Raw genomic sequence first — 20,739 nt, forward strand, 5'->3', positions numbered from 1 at the left:
AAATTACTGTCTGAAGTTGCCTCTCCAAGAAGGGTTAGAGTCAAAGTAAAACCTTGCCTCCAAATCACATTCCAGACTTGTAACTTGGAAAGTTACCATGGTTGATATTAAAAGCTGCTGAGAGATATAGCAGAATCAACAGCAACTCCATCCAGGTCCTAGAATATATTATCCACCAAAGCAATAAAAGCAGTCTCTGTCCCATAACTAGGGCAGCAGCCAGCTTGAAATGGGAATCCTCTTAAATAAAAATACCACCACACATTTCGACACTGCACAAAGAATACAATATAGAAGACAACCTGGAAACTGATATAGTAGGTTTTAGAGTCATTTAATGTGACAAATGCCACACCACAAATTCTTTAAGGCATGATCATGCATTGACCACAACCTTTATTCACTAAGCTATTTTCATAAGAAAATGCATGCAATGAGCTGCCCATAAAAACAACCCACCCTGGACATATTTATGAGCTAAGAAAAGCAAAGGTCCAACATAAAGCTAATACATCAGATCTGTATAAAAGATCTGATCTTTTCAAGTATCTTGTCCACATCTTCAGGCTGTGCAAACTGAAAATCTTCCATTATGATTAGGTAAGCAGAGGACAAAGTACCAGCAGTTGTGGTATCCCAGGCAGTGGTGTCACTAGGGGTTGTGGGGAATGGAGCGCACACTGGGTCTCACTCCAGAAGAGTGGGCACAACCCTCCTGGCTTTGCCACAATGGTGGCAGTCTCTTCAGGAGGAGGCTTCCACTGCCTCAGCAAAGGAGGAGGCTGAGTGCGACTGTCCCAGTTTTGCCATGGCAGCAGTAGTCTCCTCAGAAAGAGGCCAGCAATGCCTTGGCAAAGGAGGAAGCCAAGTGCAAATCTCCCAGCTTTGCTGCAGTGGTGGCAGTCTCCTCAGGAGGAGGCCTCTGTGGCAAACAACAAGGGGCAAGCACACACACACATCCAGGGCTGGAGGCACCACTGATCCAAGAAATCCAAACATGAGGGGTTCCAACTGCAAAATGTCATAGAAAATAGTCACAATGAGCTATCAAGGAGTCTATATATTCTGTGGTCTATACTTTCTTTTCACAGGGCAAGATAGTGTTGTACAGGCATAGTGTTGTCAAAAACTGTCTATCTGCCTATTCCTAAACTCTGATTATCTTAACTGATCCCCCACCTTTGTAGAGGCTCCAGTTCTAAGTCCTACCATGCAACCAGCTGCCTACAACAACATAATTATGCAAAGCTCTTCCAAATCCACAGCATTAACCTCCCACCATTCAATACAGAAAGTCAGATCCCTTACAATGAATAGCACATAGCAATGGGGACAGACCCATAGAGGTCATGAAATCTGGAGACATTCTGGACAGGGCAGTTTTAGCATGTCTCTTGAAGTCCCCCATCACAAAAAGCTAGGAAACTTCAAAACCATCCTGAGGACCACCACAGCTACTTTAGGAAGGAAGACTTGGGCAGAAGGGCAAGAGGTGTGTGTGTGTGCGCACACGCACCCTCAGGTCTCCTGTCAATTTAGGGTGACCATATGAATTTCACAGGATTTTCTTAGGCAAGGGATGAACAGAGGTGGTTTGTCATTTCCTTCCTCTGAAATATAAACTGCAGCATCTGACATTCCTTGGAAATACATCAGCAGAATCCCAGTTTTGCCTTGAGCCTACAGCTACACACATTGGAGACTGAAAAACAGGGATGGGTTACCTGGTCAGTGGGAAAGAAACATAGTGGACTATCCTAAATTCACATCATGGCAATTGCAAAATATTGTAAACAGTCACTTTTTCTGGAAATAACACAGTCACAGGAATGCAGCCACAATCTTTACACAAAATACAGTATCAGGTGACTGCAAAATAAAGGGAATTGGGTGGAGCAGGAGGAAAGGTGTATGTGAAAAACAAGAACCCAGAGTTTATAACACCCAGCATGATGTTCTGCTTTACAGGTTTTCCTTCAATAAGAATGACATAATTCTAGGAAACGGATGCCATTATAGAGCTGAAAAGCAGGCTTAGAGGACAAAAACGATAACACTTTTGCCAAAGAAAATAAATGTCTCTTGTTGCTTTCAACTTTGTTTAAAAAAAACCTGTTAATATATTTGCTAATTAAAACTACCCCATGTGTTTAATAAGAGAGAGTTGGTGTTTCAAGTACAAGGTCATCTATAACACTAAAAACCATGAGTTACCCTTTCTTTGCCTTCCCCCAACTAATGTATCACTGCTTCAAAAGAAATCACACTTCCGCCCAGTAACTCCAGTGGCATTTGATCTACAATTGGATTGAAGTTAAAAATTAATTACTCTCCCAACATATTGATTACATAGCTATAAACATAAAAGCCAAAACCCAGAACAATGTACACTGACCCTCTGTTGAAACAGCATGTTTGTTTTCAGAAGGAAACTAATTAAGGTTTTAAAAAACCAGTTCCTTCTCAGAAGAGGCAGAAATTAAAACAAACCCAACAGTGCCACCTAGAGTAGCTGTAGGACTTAGACTTAACTGTATGCCCTCAGTTCTTGATTCAACCATACATCCAGATATTTGATATTTAATTTGCATCCACATCCAAAGGGGCAGTTAGCCTTTCGTAGCACAGAGATAGCCTGGATCTCAATGGAAATTACTTTGCGGCTGCTAATGGATTTGAAATTTCATTACACGTTCCAAGAGAGGTTGGAAGAAGGTGGGCATGGCTTATTTGTGTTAAATTTTAAAAAGTCAGTCCCCTTAATAGCACTTGCAAAGATCTGTCTGTAAAGTCTAAAACACTACGTACAGTATAACAAAAGAGATACAGTGGGTTTGTGTAGTTAGTGCATGCCAAAGGAGTTGTGCACAGTTTTTCAATTTGTCACAGACTGTGGCCTTTCATGCTAAATTAGAAGTTTCACTTTAAAAGAGAAAGATGTTAGCTACTGTTCTAAGAAATAAGGAAAAGGAAACAAAAATCACTATTCCGGGATATTTTTTTCCAGTCAGTAAAAAAAAGGGAACATTTGCCATTCTCACCTTACAATAAAAGCAAATACCCTTCTACTTCAAGGCACGTCCTCCATTTCAACCTCCCATCCAGGAAGAATTTTGAAACGTCCTCCATTTTGAGAAGGAATAAAGAGGCATAGATATTTATTTATTTATTTATTTATTTATTTATTTATTTTTGCAGCAAGTAATATACAAAATAATAACATACAAAACAGTCATCAAATTTTGCTTTCCGAATCTACAGATTTACAATTGAGTTCTTTACTAATGCTTACCCTTAACCTTCTCTTCTCTAACCTTCATTCCAACACTCAAACCCTCTTCCTCATCCTTAACTTTCTATCACTTACTCTAATCTTCTACCACACACTTTAGCTTTCTAACAACTATTGTATCTTCTTCCTCCTCCTTTGAACACTGCTTACAGAAAAAGAAAAAAATAAGAAAAGGGGAAAAAAACAATTTAACTTCCAAGTACCTACAGATTCAAACATATCTTCCTATCTATCTTCCTAACCATGAACATCCTACAAACATATAATAACTTCCTCCATCTTTGTTTTGTTAAGTATACCACTCTCTTACACACGTTATCTAAAGTTAGTCTGTGTTATTCCTTATATGATTTAAACTATAAAGATAACTGCTTATCTCCCACATACTGTACAAGGCTGGAAAAAAAAGAGCACAATTTCCAACAAAGAGATGATTCTAAATTCTATTCATCTTGATATCATCTATAATCTGTTCTTCGCTTATATCCTCTTTAGTTTTGCTAATAATTAGGTTTACTCCTAATATCATAATATATAAAAAACAGTTTATTAATATAAAACTAATACATCTCCCCAATTTTTTCTAATATAGGCGCGTTACAGAGCGCTGAAAAGCGGCGCTCTGCTGGCGCTGCCGGTTGCAACGTCCGGGAACCGCAGCAGCCAAACCGCATGGTTCCTGGACGTTGCAAGAAAGAAGCGCCAAAATGGCGCTTCTTTCTGCGCCCCGGAAGTGGCGCCACAAGTGCCCAATGGTGCACTTGCAGTGTCACATCCGGGGTGCGACGTGCGGACACTATGCGTCTGATACGTCAAAATGACAGTGCCCATGTAGAACAGGCGCCACCATTTTGTACATCCTGGGGACGTATTAGGGTTAGGGGCGTCAGGAAGTGATGTCCCTTCCTAACCCTAATACGTCCCCAGGACGTATTTTACGCCTGTCTGGAACGAGCCACTATTTAGTACTTTATTCCGGTCTTTGGATATTGTGTTAGATGGGGTCACACTCCCCCTGAAGACACAGGTTCGCACTTTGGGGGATACTTTTGGACTCAGCTTTGAACCTGGAGGCCCAGGTCTCTGCTGTGACCAGGAGTGCTTTCTCACATTTAAAACTTGTATGCCAGCTGCGCCCGTCCCTTGAGAAGCCAGATTTGGCCACGGTGATACATGCCTTGGTTACATCCTGTTTGGACTACTGTAATGGGCTCTACGTGGGGCTGCCTTTGAAAGGTGTTTGGAAAATTCAGCTGGTTTAAAGAGCTGCTGCCAGGCTATCAACTGGGGCAGATTACAGAGACCATACAGCACCCCTAATGAAACAGCTTTATTCTCGGTGGCTGCCCCTAGACTCTGTAACTCCCTCCCAGGGAGATCAGAATGGCTCCCTCCTTGATGGCCTTCTGCTGGCAGATGAAGACCTACTTGTTCACACAGGTGTTTAAGGAATTGCTATAAGGACAAGCTGAGATACTGGCCCATTTTAAAAATTTGCTACAATTCCCCCCCCCCCCTCTATATAGTTTTATCTTTTAACAATAATAATAATAATAATAATAATAATAACAATACGTTTTATTTATATATCACCTTTCCAAAGGCAAAAACAATTACATAAACAATCACATAACATACACAACTAAAAATTCATCCTCTTAACCTTAACTAAAATATGTTTTATTCTATTAATAACTATCTATTTTAATACCGTAATAATTTAATTCCTTTTTTAATGTACTGTTTTCAACGCTGTGAAGCCGCTCTTAGTCCCAGTTCTTGGAAAAGAGCAGGATACAAATATATATAATAATAACAATAATTTGTAGCTCCTCCGGTGCAGTTCTATAGTCAGTGTCCGTCGGACGTTGACCACAGACTTGCACCGGAGGAACTAGGGATCCCTAGAGAGGTGTCCTCTCAGGTAAAAACATGGGGCTTTTGTTATTCGTGGTCCTTTCCATATTCACGGGGGTCTTGTGCCCCTAACCCTAGTGAATCAAAATGTAGGACATGTAAGAAAAATGGAGGACCTTAAACGTCCTACATTTTGGGCTGAGTTTTGTCCTACAGTTTGGTCTAGGTTTTGTCCTAAATTTTGTCCCGGGTTTTAGTGGACAATTATGGCAACCCTAAGCGAATGTGAAGAGAGAGAAGTGTATGATTTATATTTATTTATAAAAGTGAAAACACAACACTTGGTTTTAGATTATTATTTTTTAACTTTGTATGGTTTTAGATTTTATATTTGTAATATATATATATATATATATATATATATATTTGTAATTTTAAATATCACACACACATATATATATAAGGTCCCACTTTGGTAGAAACACACTTCCCAAATAAGAGGTGTGGCACTGTTCTCCACATCCTCACTTTGGCTCAATCAATCTCTCTGGCTCTCTCTTTCTGCGCATGCGCCAGAGTTCAGCGGCTGCTTTCTTCAGCTCCCTCCCTCTCGCTCCAGAATCGGGGCGCGCGCTCCCTAGCCGTCCCCCTCGCGCATGCGCCTGGGGCGCCCTGTCTCAGTTTCTTTCACTCTCCCTGGTGCGCGCATGCGCGTTTGTATCGGGCGGGCGCGCGCTCGGGACCCGGAGCCCCGCCCTTCCTGTTCGAGGGCCGGCTGTTGATTGGTTGGTTGGGCCTTGGCTGCTGCTGCTGCTGTTCCTCTGGCTCTTCCGCCTCCCGCCGCCGCCGCCGCCGCCGCCGCTCACCTCTTTCGGTGTCCATTCGGAGAGGAGAAGAAGGAAGATGGCGGACCTGGAGGAGCAGCTCTCGGACGAGGAGAAGGTGAGGGGCGAAGGCGCCGGTCGGGAGGAGGATAAGGAGGCGGCGGCGGTGCCTGAGGGGCGCTTCCTGCTTCCTCCTCTGCCTGCCAGCTGCTGGCCAAGGAGGAGGCTCGCCCAGGCCCTTCGACGCCGCCGACGCTCCTTGTAGGGTCCTAGGGCTGAAAATAGGCTGCTCCTCCGGCGCCGGAGTGGGGCTGAGGGGAGGCGGATCCGGTGTCTGACCTCCTCCTCCTCCTCCGTGGTTCTCCTTTCCGCCCCCGAGGCTCCGTCTGTGTCTGCCTGCCTCCAAGCCCTTTCCGACCGAAGGAAGGGCGGCCCTTTCCCTTTGCAAGGAGAGTGCAGCTGCCCTGGAAGCACTGGGCCCCTCTGCTCCGCTCTCTCGCCCAGACAGCATCACTGCCATTGCTGTTACTTACAGGATTATTGTTATTATTTATTGTCGTTGTTGTTGTTTATAAAAGTGAAACACAACACACACACAACACACCCAGGCGCGCTCCCTTGGGTTTCCTTGGCAAGAGTCGTTTCATTTTATCTGCCATGGCCGTCCCTTTGAGGCTGAGAGAGTGTGCCTTGACCCAAGATCTTCCAATGCCTGACGCAGGCTGAACGTGTGTGTCTGTGGGGCAAACCCTCTTCCCCCTTTCTTTCCTTCCTTCCTTCCTTCCTTCAAGTGATTTCTGACTCTCAGTGAGCCTGGGGTTTCAATGGCAAACTTTTCCAGGGGAGGGTTTCCATTGCCTTCCTCTGAGGCTGAGAGAGTGTGACTTTGGCCAGAGGTCACCCGATGGACAAGGTAAATGTGTGTGTCTGTGGGGCAGTCCTTCTTCCTCCTTCGTTTTCCCTTCCTTCCTTCCTTCCTTCAAGTGATTTCTGACTTATGGTGACCCTAAAGCAAGCCTTGCATGGAGCTCTCTTGGTAAGCTTCCTCAGAGCGCCTTTGCCATTGCCATTCTCTGAGGCTGAGAGAGTATGACTTGCCAGAGGTCCCCTGATGGATAGATAACAGCCCCTCTTCCTCCTTCATTTTTTCCCTTCCTTCCTGTAATTTCTGACATACAGTGACTCTAAGGCAAACCTATCACAGGGTTTTCTTGGCAGGTTTCTTCAGAATGGGTTTGCCCCACAGTGGCTAAGGCCTGAGGGGCAATCTCTCTTCCTCCTTCATTTCCTTCCTTCCTTCCAGTAATTTCTGGCTTACGGGCCTGTTACAGACTGCCAAAATAAAGCTGCTTCGGGTCTCTTTGGAGGTATGCTATTTAAATGATGCATTGGTCCTAAGAGTCCGGAGGCCGCGCCAAAGCCACACTCCATTCCTAAGCACTGGAGTGCAGCTTTGGTGCAGCTTCCGGATTCTTAGGATGCACGTATCATTTAAACAGCATACCTCCAAAGAGACCCGAAGCAGCTTTATTTTGGCAGTCTGTAACAGGCAACGGTGACCCTAAAGTGACCCTATTATGGGGTTTTCTTGGTGCGTTTCTTCAGAGGGGCTTTGCCATTGCCATCCTCTGAGGCTGAGAGAGTGTGACTCGCCCAGGGTCACCCTCCCAGTGGGTTTGCATGGCTTCTGCTCCAAGACAAAGTTGGGGGGAAATAAAAAATAAAAACCTTTCCTGAACATTTTATCATTTCGGTCGCACTCTCTTTACAGCCCTCTGCTAACAATTCTTCACCAAGTATGAAGTCAAAACATGGGGCGAGGAGAAGGAGTTGTTAATAGTGTTGTCCCTTAATCCTTATGTCCTTGTTGTTGTGTGCCTTCAGGTAGTTTTCTGACTGGTGGTGACCCTCACAAAACTGCACATCCCAGGGTCTGTAGGATGGAGCCGTGTCGCTTACAGTGGTGTGTCAGGCTGCATAATTTCTTCAGTGCAGATGCACCCCAAGAGAGGTTATTTCAGATGAATTAGTTAAGGCAGAAAGTGGTGTAATAATATATCATCCATGTTTTGTCTGAGGATACTTTTCAGACTTGGTCCTGCTAGTTATTTAGGTCCAAATTTATCATCTGGTTTTGAATCTGTTTTCTGGTTAGAATGAGGAATCTGTAGCTCGTTTTGCACTTCCTTCCAAATCTGAATAGTCCACTGGCTCTTAATAACCTTTTAACTTTAGCTGTATCATAACTTGTTCAAAGTCATTTCCAAATATGACCTGGAGTGGAGTGATTCACATATTACTTGATAGCAAGCCAGTGTTTCTTACCAAGCACACTGTCAGTCCCATCTCTCTGACTAGTGCACTTGTAACATGCGCACATATGTACAACAGATGACTGTCACGTCCATACATTATTTTGGGGGAAAGGGAGCATGCTTGTAAGACATTTTATAGCTGCACTTTCTTTAAAAAATGAATGTTTGTTTCTCTCCCCCCCCCCCCCCCCGGATAATATTTCAGAGGAAGGAACTGGTAAAACTACCTTTGAGTATTCCTTGCCTAAGCAATCCTATGACATTCTTTGGGTCATTTGAAGGCACATACACACAGCGTGGTGTAGTAGTTTGAGTGTTGGCCTGCGACTCTGGAGACCAGGGTTCAATTCCCCATTTGCCCCAAAACTCAGTTGGTGCCCTTGGGCAAGTCATATGCTCTCAGCCTTAGGGGAAGGCAATGGTCATATGCTCTCAGCCTTAGAGGAAGGCAGTGGTAAACCTACTCTGAACAAATCTTGCTAAGAAAACCCCATGATAGGCTTGCCTAAAGGTCAACACAAGTCAGAAACAACTTGAAGACACACAGCGACAAACATGCACAATTGTCATTGTGTTTTGCAGCTGACGTGTTGGATAGATTGAGAGTTTAAAACAATGTTGTAGGTAAAAGAGCCTCGTTGCTCCTTTTCCCTTCGAAGTAGCATTGAATTTGTGCTGCTCTTCAGAAACAGCTGAACTGCAACTCCCAGCATTCCTGACTACTGGCAGTGCCAGTTAGTGCTGCTGATAGCTGTAGTTCAACTGCACATGGAGAGCAGCATGATTCCCACCCATTTTAAAAGCATGACATTGTCTATAGAGGTCTGTTTCTTATTGAATTTCACTGAAGCATAGAATGTAAAACATTGACATTTTTATGTATCAGTTCTCTTGTTTTTCAGTTTGAAATGGTGATTAGAGAGAGAGAGAGAGAGATGCCTTTGTTCGTTTATTTCTCTTCAGAAGAAAAGGCTAGGCTGAGGAGTAGATTGCACCACACCAAATAAACTAAGTGGGTCTCTTAGTTTGATCCCACTTTCATTTGCCTTTGCAGTTAACTGTAACTGAAAATGTAAGAGATTTGAGAGCTGGTGATGTAAACAGACAGCGATGAGATATAGTTTGCCTCGTTTTTATGTAACACGCTGTCAACTCTTACCATACAGGTAATTTTAAGGAATAAACTAAGCTGCTGGAACAATGTGTGGGTGTTTGTAAAATAAGTTATGTACTTCACATGTTATTACAGTGAAATTTCTGATGTGCTAGGAGAAAAAAAATAATCAGAACCAAAATAGCTTAAATGACTCACAGTGTGGGTAACTGTGTGCATGCTGTATAGTGGGAAGCTTGTTCAGTACTGGATCTGTTTCCAGGTTTTAGTCAAATAATCCAGTCTCCTCCTTTGTCCAGCAGAATCCTGGGTGGCAGTCCTGTGGCAGCGTGCTTCACTGTACTTCTGAGTAAACATACACGGGATCAACACAGACAGTGGTCCAAAACACACTCCAGAAATAAAAATGTTGAGACAGCTTTAACTACCCTGGGAATCCTGGGAATTGTAGTATACTGTGGCACCAGAGTGTTCTGACAGACAGGGCTAAATGTCTCACAAAACGACAGTTCCCAGAATTCCCTAGGATTGAGCCAGGGCAGTTAAAGCAGTCTCAGACTAGATTATTTCTGCAGTGTGTTTTGGACCAGTATTGCCTAATTTAAATGTTTTAATCACACATTTGCCTTCTATAGTTCTGCTTACGTGCAGCAAAGTGTACATTTGTAAGTTTCTTTGAGCAATATCAACTTTTAGCTAGGCTTAACCTTAATAATATGCTGTATTTGTTTTTGGATGAATTTGTTAGTGACTATTCACAGGCCGGATACCAAAATCAAATATAGGGCAATTGTCTCATGGTTTCTGGAACCATAATAGACATATACATTGAGGATATAGTGCTTATTTACCATACTTAATAGACATTAGTCCCATTACGTTCCAGGGGACTCAGTTCTAGGTATGTGTGCATAAGGTATATTTGCACTATATCTGCTGATATATAGGGTTTCACAAGGCATATATGCTGTGTATATGTGGAGAAAAGTGTATGTGCGTGACTAAACTATAACAGTAGTTCAGAAAAAAAAACTGTACCTGAGAACTTTTGTCACTTCTCTTGATTTGGCCTTGTTCTAGAGTCTAGCAAATGTCAGCCCTTCAAGAGTCTAGACTAGTGATTCCCAAAATGGGTGGTATGCCCCTTCCCCAAGGGGACAAAGGAAAGATCCGGGGAGGCAGGGAGGGGGAAAGGGGGTGGCAGTCAAAGTATTGGTGCACAAGAAAGACAAGGGGAAGCAGCAGCCTTTAGGACCATGGTGGGGATGAGTGTTGCATGAAACTTCTTTTCAGGGTTCCTTAAAACCGCAATGCAGCCTCTCTGTTCATTTAGTCTGATGGTGTCTCCTGCTCCACACAAGCTGACTTCCTTAGTTGCATCTTTCACTGGTGGTGGCAGTTGGGGAACTCTTGTGAGGCTTGGGTGCAGGGCATTGCTTCTCTGGCTCAGAATGGCACTATTTGGGACAGATTGACTGACTTGAGCAATGAGTGTTAGAGCATGTGGCGGTGCTGAAAAAGTGGTGGCAAAAAGAGGTTTTCACATTTGGAACCCTGCTTAAGCTTTATGAGCTCTGCTAGGACATGGCTGGCAAGTTGGAGATACTCTGCTCCTCCTGTTTTCTTTCATTGGACAGGCTGAGAGATGAGATAGCCAAAGAAGCAGTGTTTGTGTAAGCGTGTGGGGGCGACACCTGAAGCTGTGTTGGGAAGATGTATCTCTAGTGAAGGAGAGCGAGGAATATCCAGGGCATATAGGCTCTGTAAACCCAGAACACAGATACCGGCTGTGGCCATCTCTGCCCCAACAAAGAAAAATTGAGACTCCTTCCTTGCCAGGAAGAAACTTCTCCTTTTGCACCTGGTTGCCTTGGGAGCAACAACTGAATAGCTAGTTGAGCATTGACCAAGAGGCATCTTGCCTGCACTAGCCTTTGCTGGAGTGGTGGCATGGGTGGGGGCTTCTCAGTTGCTGTTCAGCCAGCTACTTGGTTGCTGCTCTCTGATAACCAGGTGCAAAGTAACCGAGGTTGGTTATTTTGAATTTGCAGTAGAACAGTACACATCATATTAAGAAATACGCGGGGTGGTAGTGGGGAGGGTGCTAGGGTTGTTGCCTAAGATGAAAGGGGTAGTGGCCAGGAAAAGTTTGAGGACCACTGGTCTAGACATTGTGACACTTGCCACTGTCATAAATCAGATTCCTTCCAGTGGATGCTAGTTTGTGGTGGTTGGTGCTCAAGGAAATGGTGGGAGAAACTTGGGATTAGTCACCCATTTGAGATAGAAATATTTGAACAAATATGATAGTTGTCTGTGTAAACAGAAACTGAAAAGTTGCAGTGTCTCTGTAGGTACTGTCTGCAGACTCCTCGGAGTTTCAGTAGGGAAATTGGGTTGACTCTGGATAACAGACATCCCTGTACTATGCAGCTTGCTTTGAGCTCTTAGTTTGCTATGCATTGTCCTTCCCTAGGTTAGTAATGAAAAGCTTAGAGTAAAATCCTGAGATTTGTAATTTGGTGAGATATTCAGCCTAGTCTGTCAGAGAACTCTGGTGCCTCATCAAACCCACTAACTACCAATCTTAGTTAAAGTGGTGTCAAACTCCTTTAATTCTGCAATGTGGCTACACCATAGTGGGATAATGAGGGAGGGAGAATGCTGTATGTCATGTGGAGTGCCATCTGTAGCCCTCCACGGCTCTTCCACACTGTTAAAAAAAGCCCCACTTCCCCAGCTTTTTAGCAGGAAATAGTCAGCTGCATATGTGGCAGTCTTTCTATGGGGACAGTTTTCTTCTGCAAACATCCTTTTACTGTTTTATCTTTACTGAAAACTTCCTTTTTTGAAAAAGAGAGAATTGGAAATGTATTAAGCAATAGTTTAGGGTAGGCTTAATGAAAGAATTTGAGGAACTTTCTCTCTGCTTCTAAATCAGGAACTCTGCTCAGAGAACTTTTCTGCATCATCCGTTCCTGCGGCTTGGATGATTTCTGATTCTCCAGTCCATTGTTTGGTGGATTTGGAATCAGCCCTGTGGCAATAAGTTCCTTCTCTCCACTCCCCAGCAAAGGAACAGGACCCTAGTTAGTCAGGGTTCTTGATCCGCTGGAAGCAACTGTACACATGCTGAAGTTAGATCCTTCAGACTGATGTGTTACATGCATTATGGTATGCAGTATGGAGAGGTATAGCCAGCCCTGCCTGTTCCCATTGGCTCCTTCACACATACCTTGGCGGTAGTTGTAATTACATATGCACTACGAAGCCAAGGTTTTTGCAAGCCCTCCTGTTTTCTGTTCTCCTGTCATGATAAATTTCAAGAATCTTTCCATTGCTTCCATGGTGATCAGGGTCTGTCATAAGAAATTGTGCTATCTGATGTGTAGTGTACAAAATGATTTAAAACGTTTTGTTATATATTTTTCTTTCACTTGCACTTGATTTCCAATATAAAACAAATTAATAACTGTTGAGAAAATGTTTTTGGATAGAAGTTGTTTAATCTGTTCATGTGGAACACAGTTTTCAGAAAGTGGTGGAGTTTCCTTCCTTGGAGGTCTTTATACAGAGGCTGGATGACCATCCCTCGGGTATGCTTTGATTGTGAGTTCTTGCATGGCAGGGGGGTTGAACTGGATGGCCCTTGTGGTCTCTTCCAACTCTTATGATTCTATGTGGCATTGAAAGAAGGATAGGAAAGACTGAAAAATATTTCCAAATTGTATGTTCAAGCATCATGTATTCAGAATTTAAGCTATCTAAAGCTTTCCGGCCTCCCCCATCATGACTCAGGAAAATTGACATTCAGTTAGTTATCACATAGCCCTGGTTAGTAGGTGTGATAGAGCCACAGCCCTATTTTGTAACGTAATGCAAATATCCATAGAGTGTAAGGGAACAGATATTAAATGTATGCAGTATAACCTGTAACTCAGGTGGTATAGATGTAGACTTCTACAAAGCTTTTCTTCTAAATATTTACACACTTGAACACTTCAGCATCACAAAACATCCGTTATATTCTTTAGCTGGGCTGTATCTGCCCATAGTTGGAAAATGGACATGGCCAAAATAAAGGTCAAGCATGTATAGCTCATTTGTTCATAACATATTACTAGTGCAGTAGACTTCCAATGTTTCACACGCTCCAAAACCTAAAAATGCCCTCCCCATACACAGGGGATTCATTCTGGATGGACACACACACCCTGCATATGGGAAAAAGAGCGTATGCTCAAGCCCCATAGAAAATAATGGGGCATGCACTCATAGCGCAGGTACACGCTCTGTTACTTCTGCTGGGGTTTGCCTTCCGCGTAAGCTCAAAGCTACAGAAGACAGGTTGGCCAACTGTATTAGATATTGGCCGATAATTATCCAGAATGGTGGGACCAAAGGATATCTTGGAGTTGCCATAAGTCAGTAGGCAAGTTGAAGGCATGTTACACACATTGACCGCATTGAAAACTCCAAAGGTTCCTAAGAATATAGTTTGAAAATTATTGGGCAAGTTCATAGACTGCAACAGTTAAATTCTCACAGGGCCATATTCAGGATACCTGGGAATTTAATTGCTTGTCAGAGAGGGCATTCTTCCTTTGGAAACACAATTTTCCATATGCTCACAAGCACTGCTATTTGATCCTTTTCAGAATCCATTTCCAGTTTGCTGGCTGGAGTGAACTATTTGGTTACAAGGACAGGTAAAATGTCAAGTCTTCTGAATATTGGTTGTTTGTGTAACATTAAAATTGGAATCGTTTAAGTGGGCTGTAGCAAGTGTTACAGGGGGGAAAAGAAAATATATCCTGCTTTAGAATGGAGTTGAAAGGGACAAAATGTTTTCTGTGATATTGCTGGTGTGGGTGTTTGCAATGTAAACTTGCCAGATTAAATGTGAGACAGTTCCTGTACTTTTAGAGTATGCTGATAGTTGTGGCTGCTTGCATTTAGCAGAATAGGCTGTAGCTGCTGAGAAATCTATGTAAGTAACAGCTCATGTAACCTACCTTTCCCATGCTGACTTTGGTGTTTGTATAAATTGGGAAAGTATAGCAGTAAGGCACACTATTAAAAGTTAGCTCAGTGGGCTGAATTATATTGGTTTTGTATCCAGTTCATGACTATGGTGTTGATTTTTTTTAATATTTACCTTTTCTGTGATGTTTAAAATGGTGATTTATTACAGAAGGCCATGGTAAGGAGAATTTGTTTGAGCTGCATGATGTATAAAAAGAGTGTTGTCACAGAAGCTTTAGCCATTGTATTGGAGAATAGCTGGTTTAGTTCCAGAAGGCTTCCTTTCATAAAGGGTTCTAGTACAAACTTTTGCTACTTTTGTAATGCTTTCACCCTACTATAAATGACATCTTGAGTTTTGCCAAGACATGCATTTTGTGGCCACAATGGGAATATATTAGAACCCAAAAAAGTTACAGTCACATTGCTTAAACATTGCCAAAGTAACATAAGAAATCAGCACAGCTAAATCATTATGGTATCAAATAAGCTGTGGCCCATTTAATCTATTTAGTATTACAGTTAACAAGTACACATGAAAAGAGTCTAGGCATCTTGTTAGACCAGAGCTTTAACATGAGGCAGCAACAAAAAAGGCCAGTGCAATTCTAGGCAGCATTAAAAGAACTGTAGTGTCCAAACCAAGGGACAGAATAGCACTATAGTCAGCCCTCCACATTTGCAGCTTTGATTATTCAGGGATTTGATTAGCATGTTCTCTCTAGGTCCTCCAGCATGACTCTATGGTGAGTGTCCTCCAAAGGTTGTGCTAGAGGACCTAGAGCTGTGATGGTGAACCTATGGCACACGTGCCAGAGATGACATGCAATGCCCTTTCCCCTGGCATGCGATGAGGTGAGGAAGAGGAATAGGTGTACACCTGTTCTTCCTCCTTCCTGACCCTCCCCAGCCTCCGGTTGTCTCTCCAGGGATAGCTGGGGGCGATGCAGGAGAAGGAGGAGGAAGAGACACGTGCCTGTTCCTTCTCTTTACCGACCTTCCCTGGCCTCCAGTTGCTTCTCTGAAGGCAGCTGAAGCCCAGTGACAGCACGGGAGGAAGAGGAGGAGGAGGTGGAAGCATGCGCCTGTTCCTCCTCTTTCCCGATCCTTCCTGGCCTCCAGTTGCCTCTCTGGAGGTAGCTGGAGCCCAGGAACAGCGTGGGGGGAGGCGGAGGAAGAGGCACACGCCTGTTCCTCTTCTCCCCCTCCCCCCTGGCCTTCAGCTGTCTCTGGACAGGCAGATGAAGATCTGGGAGGACGGGGGAAGAAGTCCTGCCCTGGAAGGCAGAAGCCCCACCCTCAGAAGGTGGAAGCCCCACCCCCGGCAACCTAGTGCCGGAAAACATTTTAGTTTGGGCACTTGGCCCCTAAAAGGTTCGCTATCACTGACCTAAAGGTTCCTTCTCTAGGCATTTGTAGGTCTTCTAGTACAATTCTATGGTTATTGGAGTGCACAAGAGGACCTAGAGATTCCTAGATTGGTGTTACTTCAAGTAAAAAAATATAGTGTTTTTTACTTGTGTTTTTTCCAACTTCATGGCAGTTCTACACCCTAAACCCAGCAAAGGGGTTAGGGCCCACTGTACTTTATTATGCTTTGCTTAGGCCACACCTGAAATACAGAGTCCAGTTCTGGGGACCATTTTAAGAAGGATGTTGAAAAGGTGAAACACATCCAAAGAAAGGCATTCAACATTGCAAAAGGTCTAGAAGCCAAATCCTGTGAGGAATGATTGAGAGAGTTGGCTATGGTTAGTCTGGAAAAGTGAAGATCAGGAGGTGATACGCAGGTTGAGTCTTCCTTGTCTGGAATTCCAAAGTTCAAAATGTTCCAAAATCATCCACATGGGTGGCTGAAATAGTGGCACCTTTGCTTTCTGATGTTTCATGCACATAATTATTAAAATATTGTGTATAAAATTATCTTTAGGCTAAATGTATAAGATGTATACGAAACATAAATGATTTTAATGTTTAGATGTGGGCCCCATCTCCAAAATAATCTCCTTATGTATATACAAATGCTCCAAAAACTGAAGTATTCTGAAATCCAAAAGACTCATTGTCCCAAGCATTTTGGATAAGGACGACTCAGTCTGTAGTAGCCATCTTCAGAAACCTGAAAGGCTCTCATGCGCAAGACAGAGCAAGTGTTTTCTGCTGCTTCATTAGGTAGTACCTGAACCAGTGGGTTTAAATTATCACAAGGAAGATTTCTACTAAGCACTAGGAAGAAACTCCTGGAGGGTAAGAGCTGTTCAGCAGTAAATTAGACTCCCTCAGAAGGTGGTGAGTGGGAACAATTTGTTTTTTTTTGTGTACCTTCAAGTCATTTCTGATTTCTGGAGACCCTAAGGCAGTACTGTCACGATTTTTTTTAAAAAAACAAGGTTTTTTAAAAAAAACAAGGGGGATCGCCATTGCCTTCCTCTGAGACTCTGTGACTTGCCCAAGGGCCACCCAGTCAGTGTTCATGGCCAAGTCTGGCCACTGGTCTCCACAGTTCAAGTCCAACACTCAAACCACTAAACAGAGACTGGAGTCCTACCTTTCAGAGTTACCTTAGTAATGGACTGGCAGAGGGTAGAACTAGATGTATGTGATTCTAAGTGGAACAGCATGTCACAGTACCACATTGGCTCTCATTTCCTGACTAGTTGTAAGGAGATGGTACTTCCTCCCCCACTCTTCTCTCCAAAACCATCTTTCCAAGATTTCCCCCTCTCCTGACAGAGGTTGGTTCTCATTCTGCTAGGAGGAGGAACACCAGCATTTGGAGAGGGGATCCAAAAAGCAAAGGAAGGGTTCAGAAGTCTCTATGTATACATTCTCTGCATGAAATTTGCTCCATCTTTCTTATATCTGGTCAGATCCTCAGCTAAGAGTCAGATGCAGATCTACTGTCACCATATCTATTGTCTCAGACGAATTAAGCAAGTTGTTTCACCTGGATAGTTACTGTCAGCCTTAATGCTTTTTTAAAAATTGTATTATTAATTAAAATTTAAACAGGTACGCCTTTTGGTAATTCAAATCTAGTTTACTGTAGTTAGATTTTTAAGGAACTCATAATGGTGTTGGAGTGCACTTTGCCTTATATAGGCATGAACATACCAGGGTGCTTTGCCGTAACCAGATCAGTTTCCGTTGTGGTCATAAACAGGAAGACTACTGGTTATGAGAAGTGTCTCATTTCATGTCATCTCATGTATGACTTTAAAAACACCTTTCCTATCTGTTCTTGCTATTCAGAAGGAAGTAGGGTAATAATAGTATACTTATGGTTGAGTCCAAATATCATTAAAAAGGAGATAAGGCTGACTTGTATTTGTTTTTGTTTTTTTAAGAATTACCAAAAATGTTTTAACTATTATTTCTTTATAAATTTAAGTCCTTGTATGAAGAAACTACTGAACATATTTTAAATCTTGTTCCTTAACTTAAAACTATTTTGTAATGTATCTGGACATATTTACCAAGAGGGAAGTTTTGTTCCAATGCTTTGGACTTGCTCCCAAGTATTAATGCATAGGATTGCAACCTTGGTTGTTGAAAATTGCTCTGTTCAGATTGTAACCTATATAACTACAGATTAAAAGGGATAAAACATAACATCGATAACACATACAGTGTAATGGATTTTTTGTTGTTGTTTTTATCTTCTGAATATTATAAAACTCGGTTCATAGAAATGGATGTTTCCCATCTGCAAAAAACCCTGTTTCAGCCAGAATAGTGCGAGGAGAGAGAAGAAGGGAACAGGGAAGGCAGTGATAGAAGCCAATTGCTTTCTTTACAAAATGTCAATCCTGTCTGTAGCCCTTCCCATACCTGTAACATAGATAGCTCTTTGGCCACTTCTTCTACATGGGAGAAGCAGTAGCTTTACAAGTGTGCATGGACAGGCTTCTGCTGAGTTCTTCAGCTGTAATTCTTCCTCCCCCTTCAGTATTTTCCCCATTTTCTTCTCACAGCATGGGTCTTTGAAACATCAGACATTGTCATGTCAAAACTGGCTTATTGCTTTAAGGTAGCAAGGCATTCTTTCAGCTGACTTGAGGCTTTATTGTTGAACAGACACTGCTTTTTCTGGCATCATTTTAGGACCTTTTTAAAAAATAACATGGCAGCAGATGAAATGATTTGGAGTCAAATGGCTGATCAGCTATTGCTCAGTAGTTTTTATGTCCAGTAAAGTTTGCAAGTTTCTATTTTTGATACCATGTTTAAGAAAATTTTGTGTTGGATCTTTTTAATGGTGGGATAGGAGGTGACGAGTGGATAGATGACATTTAAATAATGGCATATACTACCTTGCGTATTTTGCACTTTATATACATTTTGGAACCATTAATAAGGTAGTCTAAGAGCAAAATTAAACACAGTGTTAAATTCTTCATTGCACTAAATGTGCGGGTTTGAAATGTTAACCCTTATATTATTGTATTGATTTGTTACAATATGTATTTAACACGATTTTAGGCTATAACAGTAAAATGATTAAAAATAGCATGAATTGTGTTGCGGATGATTATCAGGATCAACATACTTGTAGAACTGGGAACTAGACACTTCTCCTACTTGGTTGCAATCCTGAGAGGAAATCCTTCTCTTAAGCTGCTATTTGTTTTACGGTGGACTACCCCATTGATGTGTCAGATTGAGTTTTGCCCTATCAAACAAACTGTTTTCTTTATACCACAGAGCAACCTGCATCTCAATTCTACTTGCTCTAGAGTCTGAGCAGAGGGGCAGGATACCATGGGCCAAGTCTGTGGTATCCTGCCCCTGGGTCTGACCCAGGTTAGTCCCCAGGCTGGTATGGCTACAGGCACATTGCTACTCCATAAGGGTAGAAATGGGGTGCCTGGCAACACCCACATTCCCAGGCACTCCCTTCTGACATCAAGCTGCAGTGGGGGCCTTTTGGATGAATGGGATGGTGGTGGTAGGTCAGGGGTGCAGAGGTCCCTCCCAGTCTGCCAGCTGTCACTGTTGAGTTTCTTGGAAACTGCAACAGCAAGTCCTTTGGGGGCTGATTAAGGCCCCTGTGGGCTGGAATTGATCCCAGCTTGGAACTAATGGCCTACCCTACAGGACGGCACAAGACTCTGGGGGCGTGGGCCTTTTGGTCCATCTGTATAGGCCCCTAGATAATTTATTTTTAGCATGGTCAAATATCTTCATGTAGAGTATTACATTTTCCAAAGTGAAAGTGAATTCTTTCATTTGGACCTCTGATATTTCAGACTTGTATAAGGTTTTCCCGTTTCTAAACTAGGCTACAATGACTGAGAGTGGTATTACTCCTTTTGTCTTTCAGGTGCGCATAGCAGCAAAATTCATCATTCATGCTCCTCCAGGGGAATTCAATGAGGTCTTTAATGGTGAGTATAATTGCTACATTCTGACTCAGATGTTAGTTATTTTAGGTATCTTTTGGCAGGATTGAAAAAAGACAAGAATTTTCTAAACTTCTAAAGTGTACTGTTTTGAATTACGAATTCAACTCTCTTTAAAATCCCAAGTTCATATTTGAACTATTCATTGATCATTTGATAATAAATGCTAATCACAGAGTTGCAGTTTTAAAGTACAGCAGAGTACCCTATACGGCTTAATGTTCTAGATCAATTTAATCTTGAAAAATATACAGCATCCTCAGAGGGAGGTTTTGCTTTGTTACATTCTAATAGCATGGCCTCAGTTTCCCATATTTGTGTTTTGCGAGAAGTATCAAAATTATACAGTTTTTTTTTTAGAAAACTGTATTTACATATATGCTGAAGTGATAAGCTTGCTATTGAATGGATAATTAGTATTAGATATGCTGTTCCGTACTTCAGGAAGTTGGAGAAATAATCTCTAGGCTGCCAGATTGATAGTAGAACAGTAAATTCAACACATCTTCAAAGTTTGGAGACAGTATAGTAGTAGGTAAAATCAAATGAACTGATCCAGTTAACAGATCTAATTTGAAAACTCAAATCAAGTACCTGTCAGACCCAAGACTGTTAACATTCCACAGTAAATATATATATAATGTAATAAATATATATAATAAATATATAATAATTCTTCATATGGAAATGGAAACTGAAGCTTTTCATTAGCAATTTTAACTTCTTGTCACATACTATTATTCACGAATAATGTTGCTAAAATGTAAATTATGCCATTTTGAATCAAATAACCCCTCTTTTGTTATGTTTTTTTTTTTTTTTGGGCTGCTTATCCATTTAATTCAGTTGCATGACTTTTGTCAAGCTTAATATTTTTATTCTAATCACATATCTATTCAATAAAAAAATT

At 42.2% G+C, this 20,739-nt stretch overlaps 1 protein-coding gene across 1 annotated transcript in view; it reads left to right on the plus strand.

The window, feature by feature from the left end:
* Positions 1-5,960: 5,960 nt before the first annotated feature.
* The window catches only part of LOC149312286 (F-actin-capping protein subunit alpha-2), a 28,104-nt gene continuing 13,325 nt past the window's right edge, over positions 5,961-20,739 (plus strand). Inside the window, exons 1-2 of the mRNA XM_089524337.1 lie at positions 5,961-6,091; positions 19,751-19,814. Of these exons, the coding sequence (XP_089380463.1) occupies positions 6,053-6,091; positions 19,751-19,814 (103 nt within the window). The 5' untranslated portion in view covers positions 5,961-6,052. The remainder of the gene's footprint in view (positions 6,092-19,750; positions 19,815-20,739) is intronic.

The sequence above is a fragment of the Sceloporus occidentalis genome, unplaced genomic scaffold (assembly GCF_023333645.1).
Source record: "Sceloporus occidentalis isolate IW3139 unplaced genomic scaffold, rSceOcc1.0.p SCAF_5, whole genome shotgun sequence".
Classification (NCBI taxonomy): domain Eukaryota; kingdom Metazoa; phylum Chordata; class Lepidosauria; order Squamata; family Phrynosomatidae; genus Sceloporus; species Sceloporus occidentalis.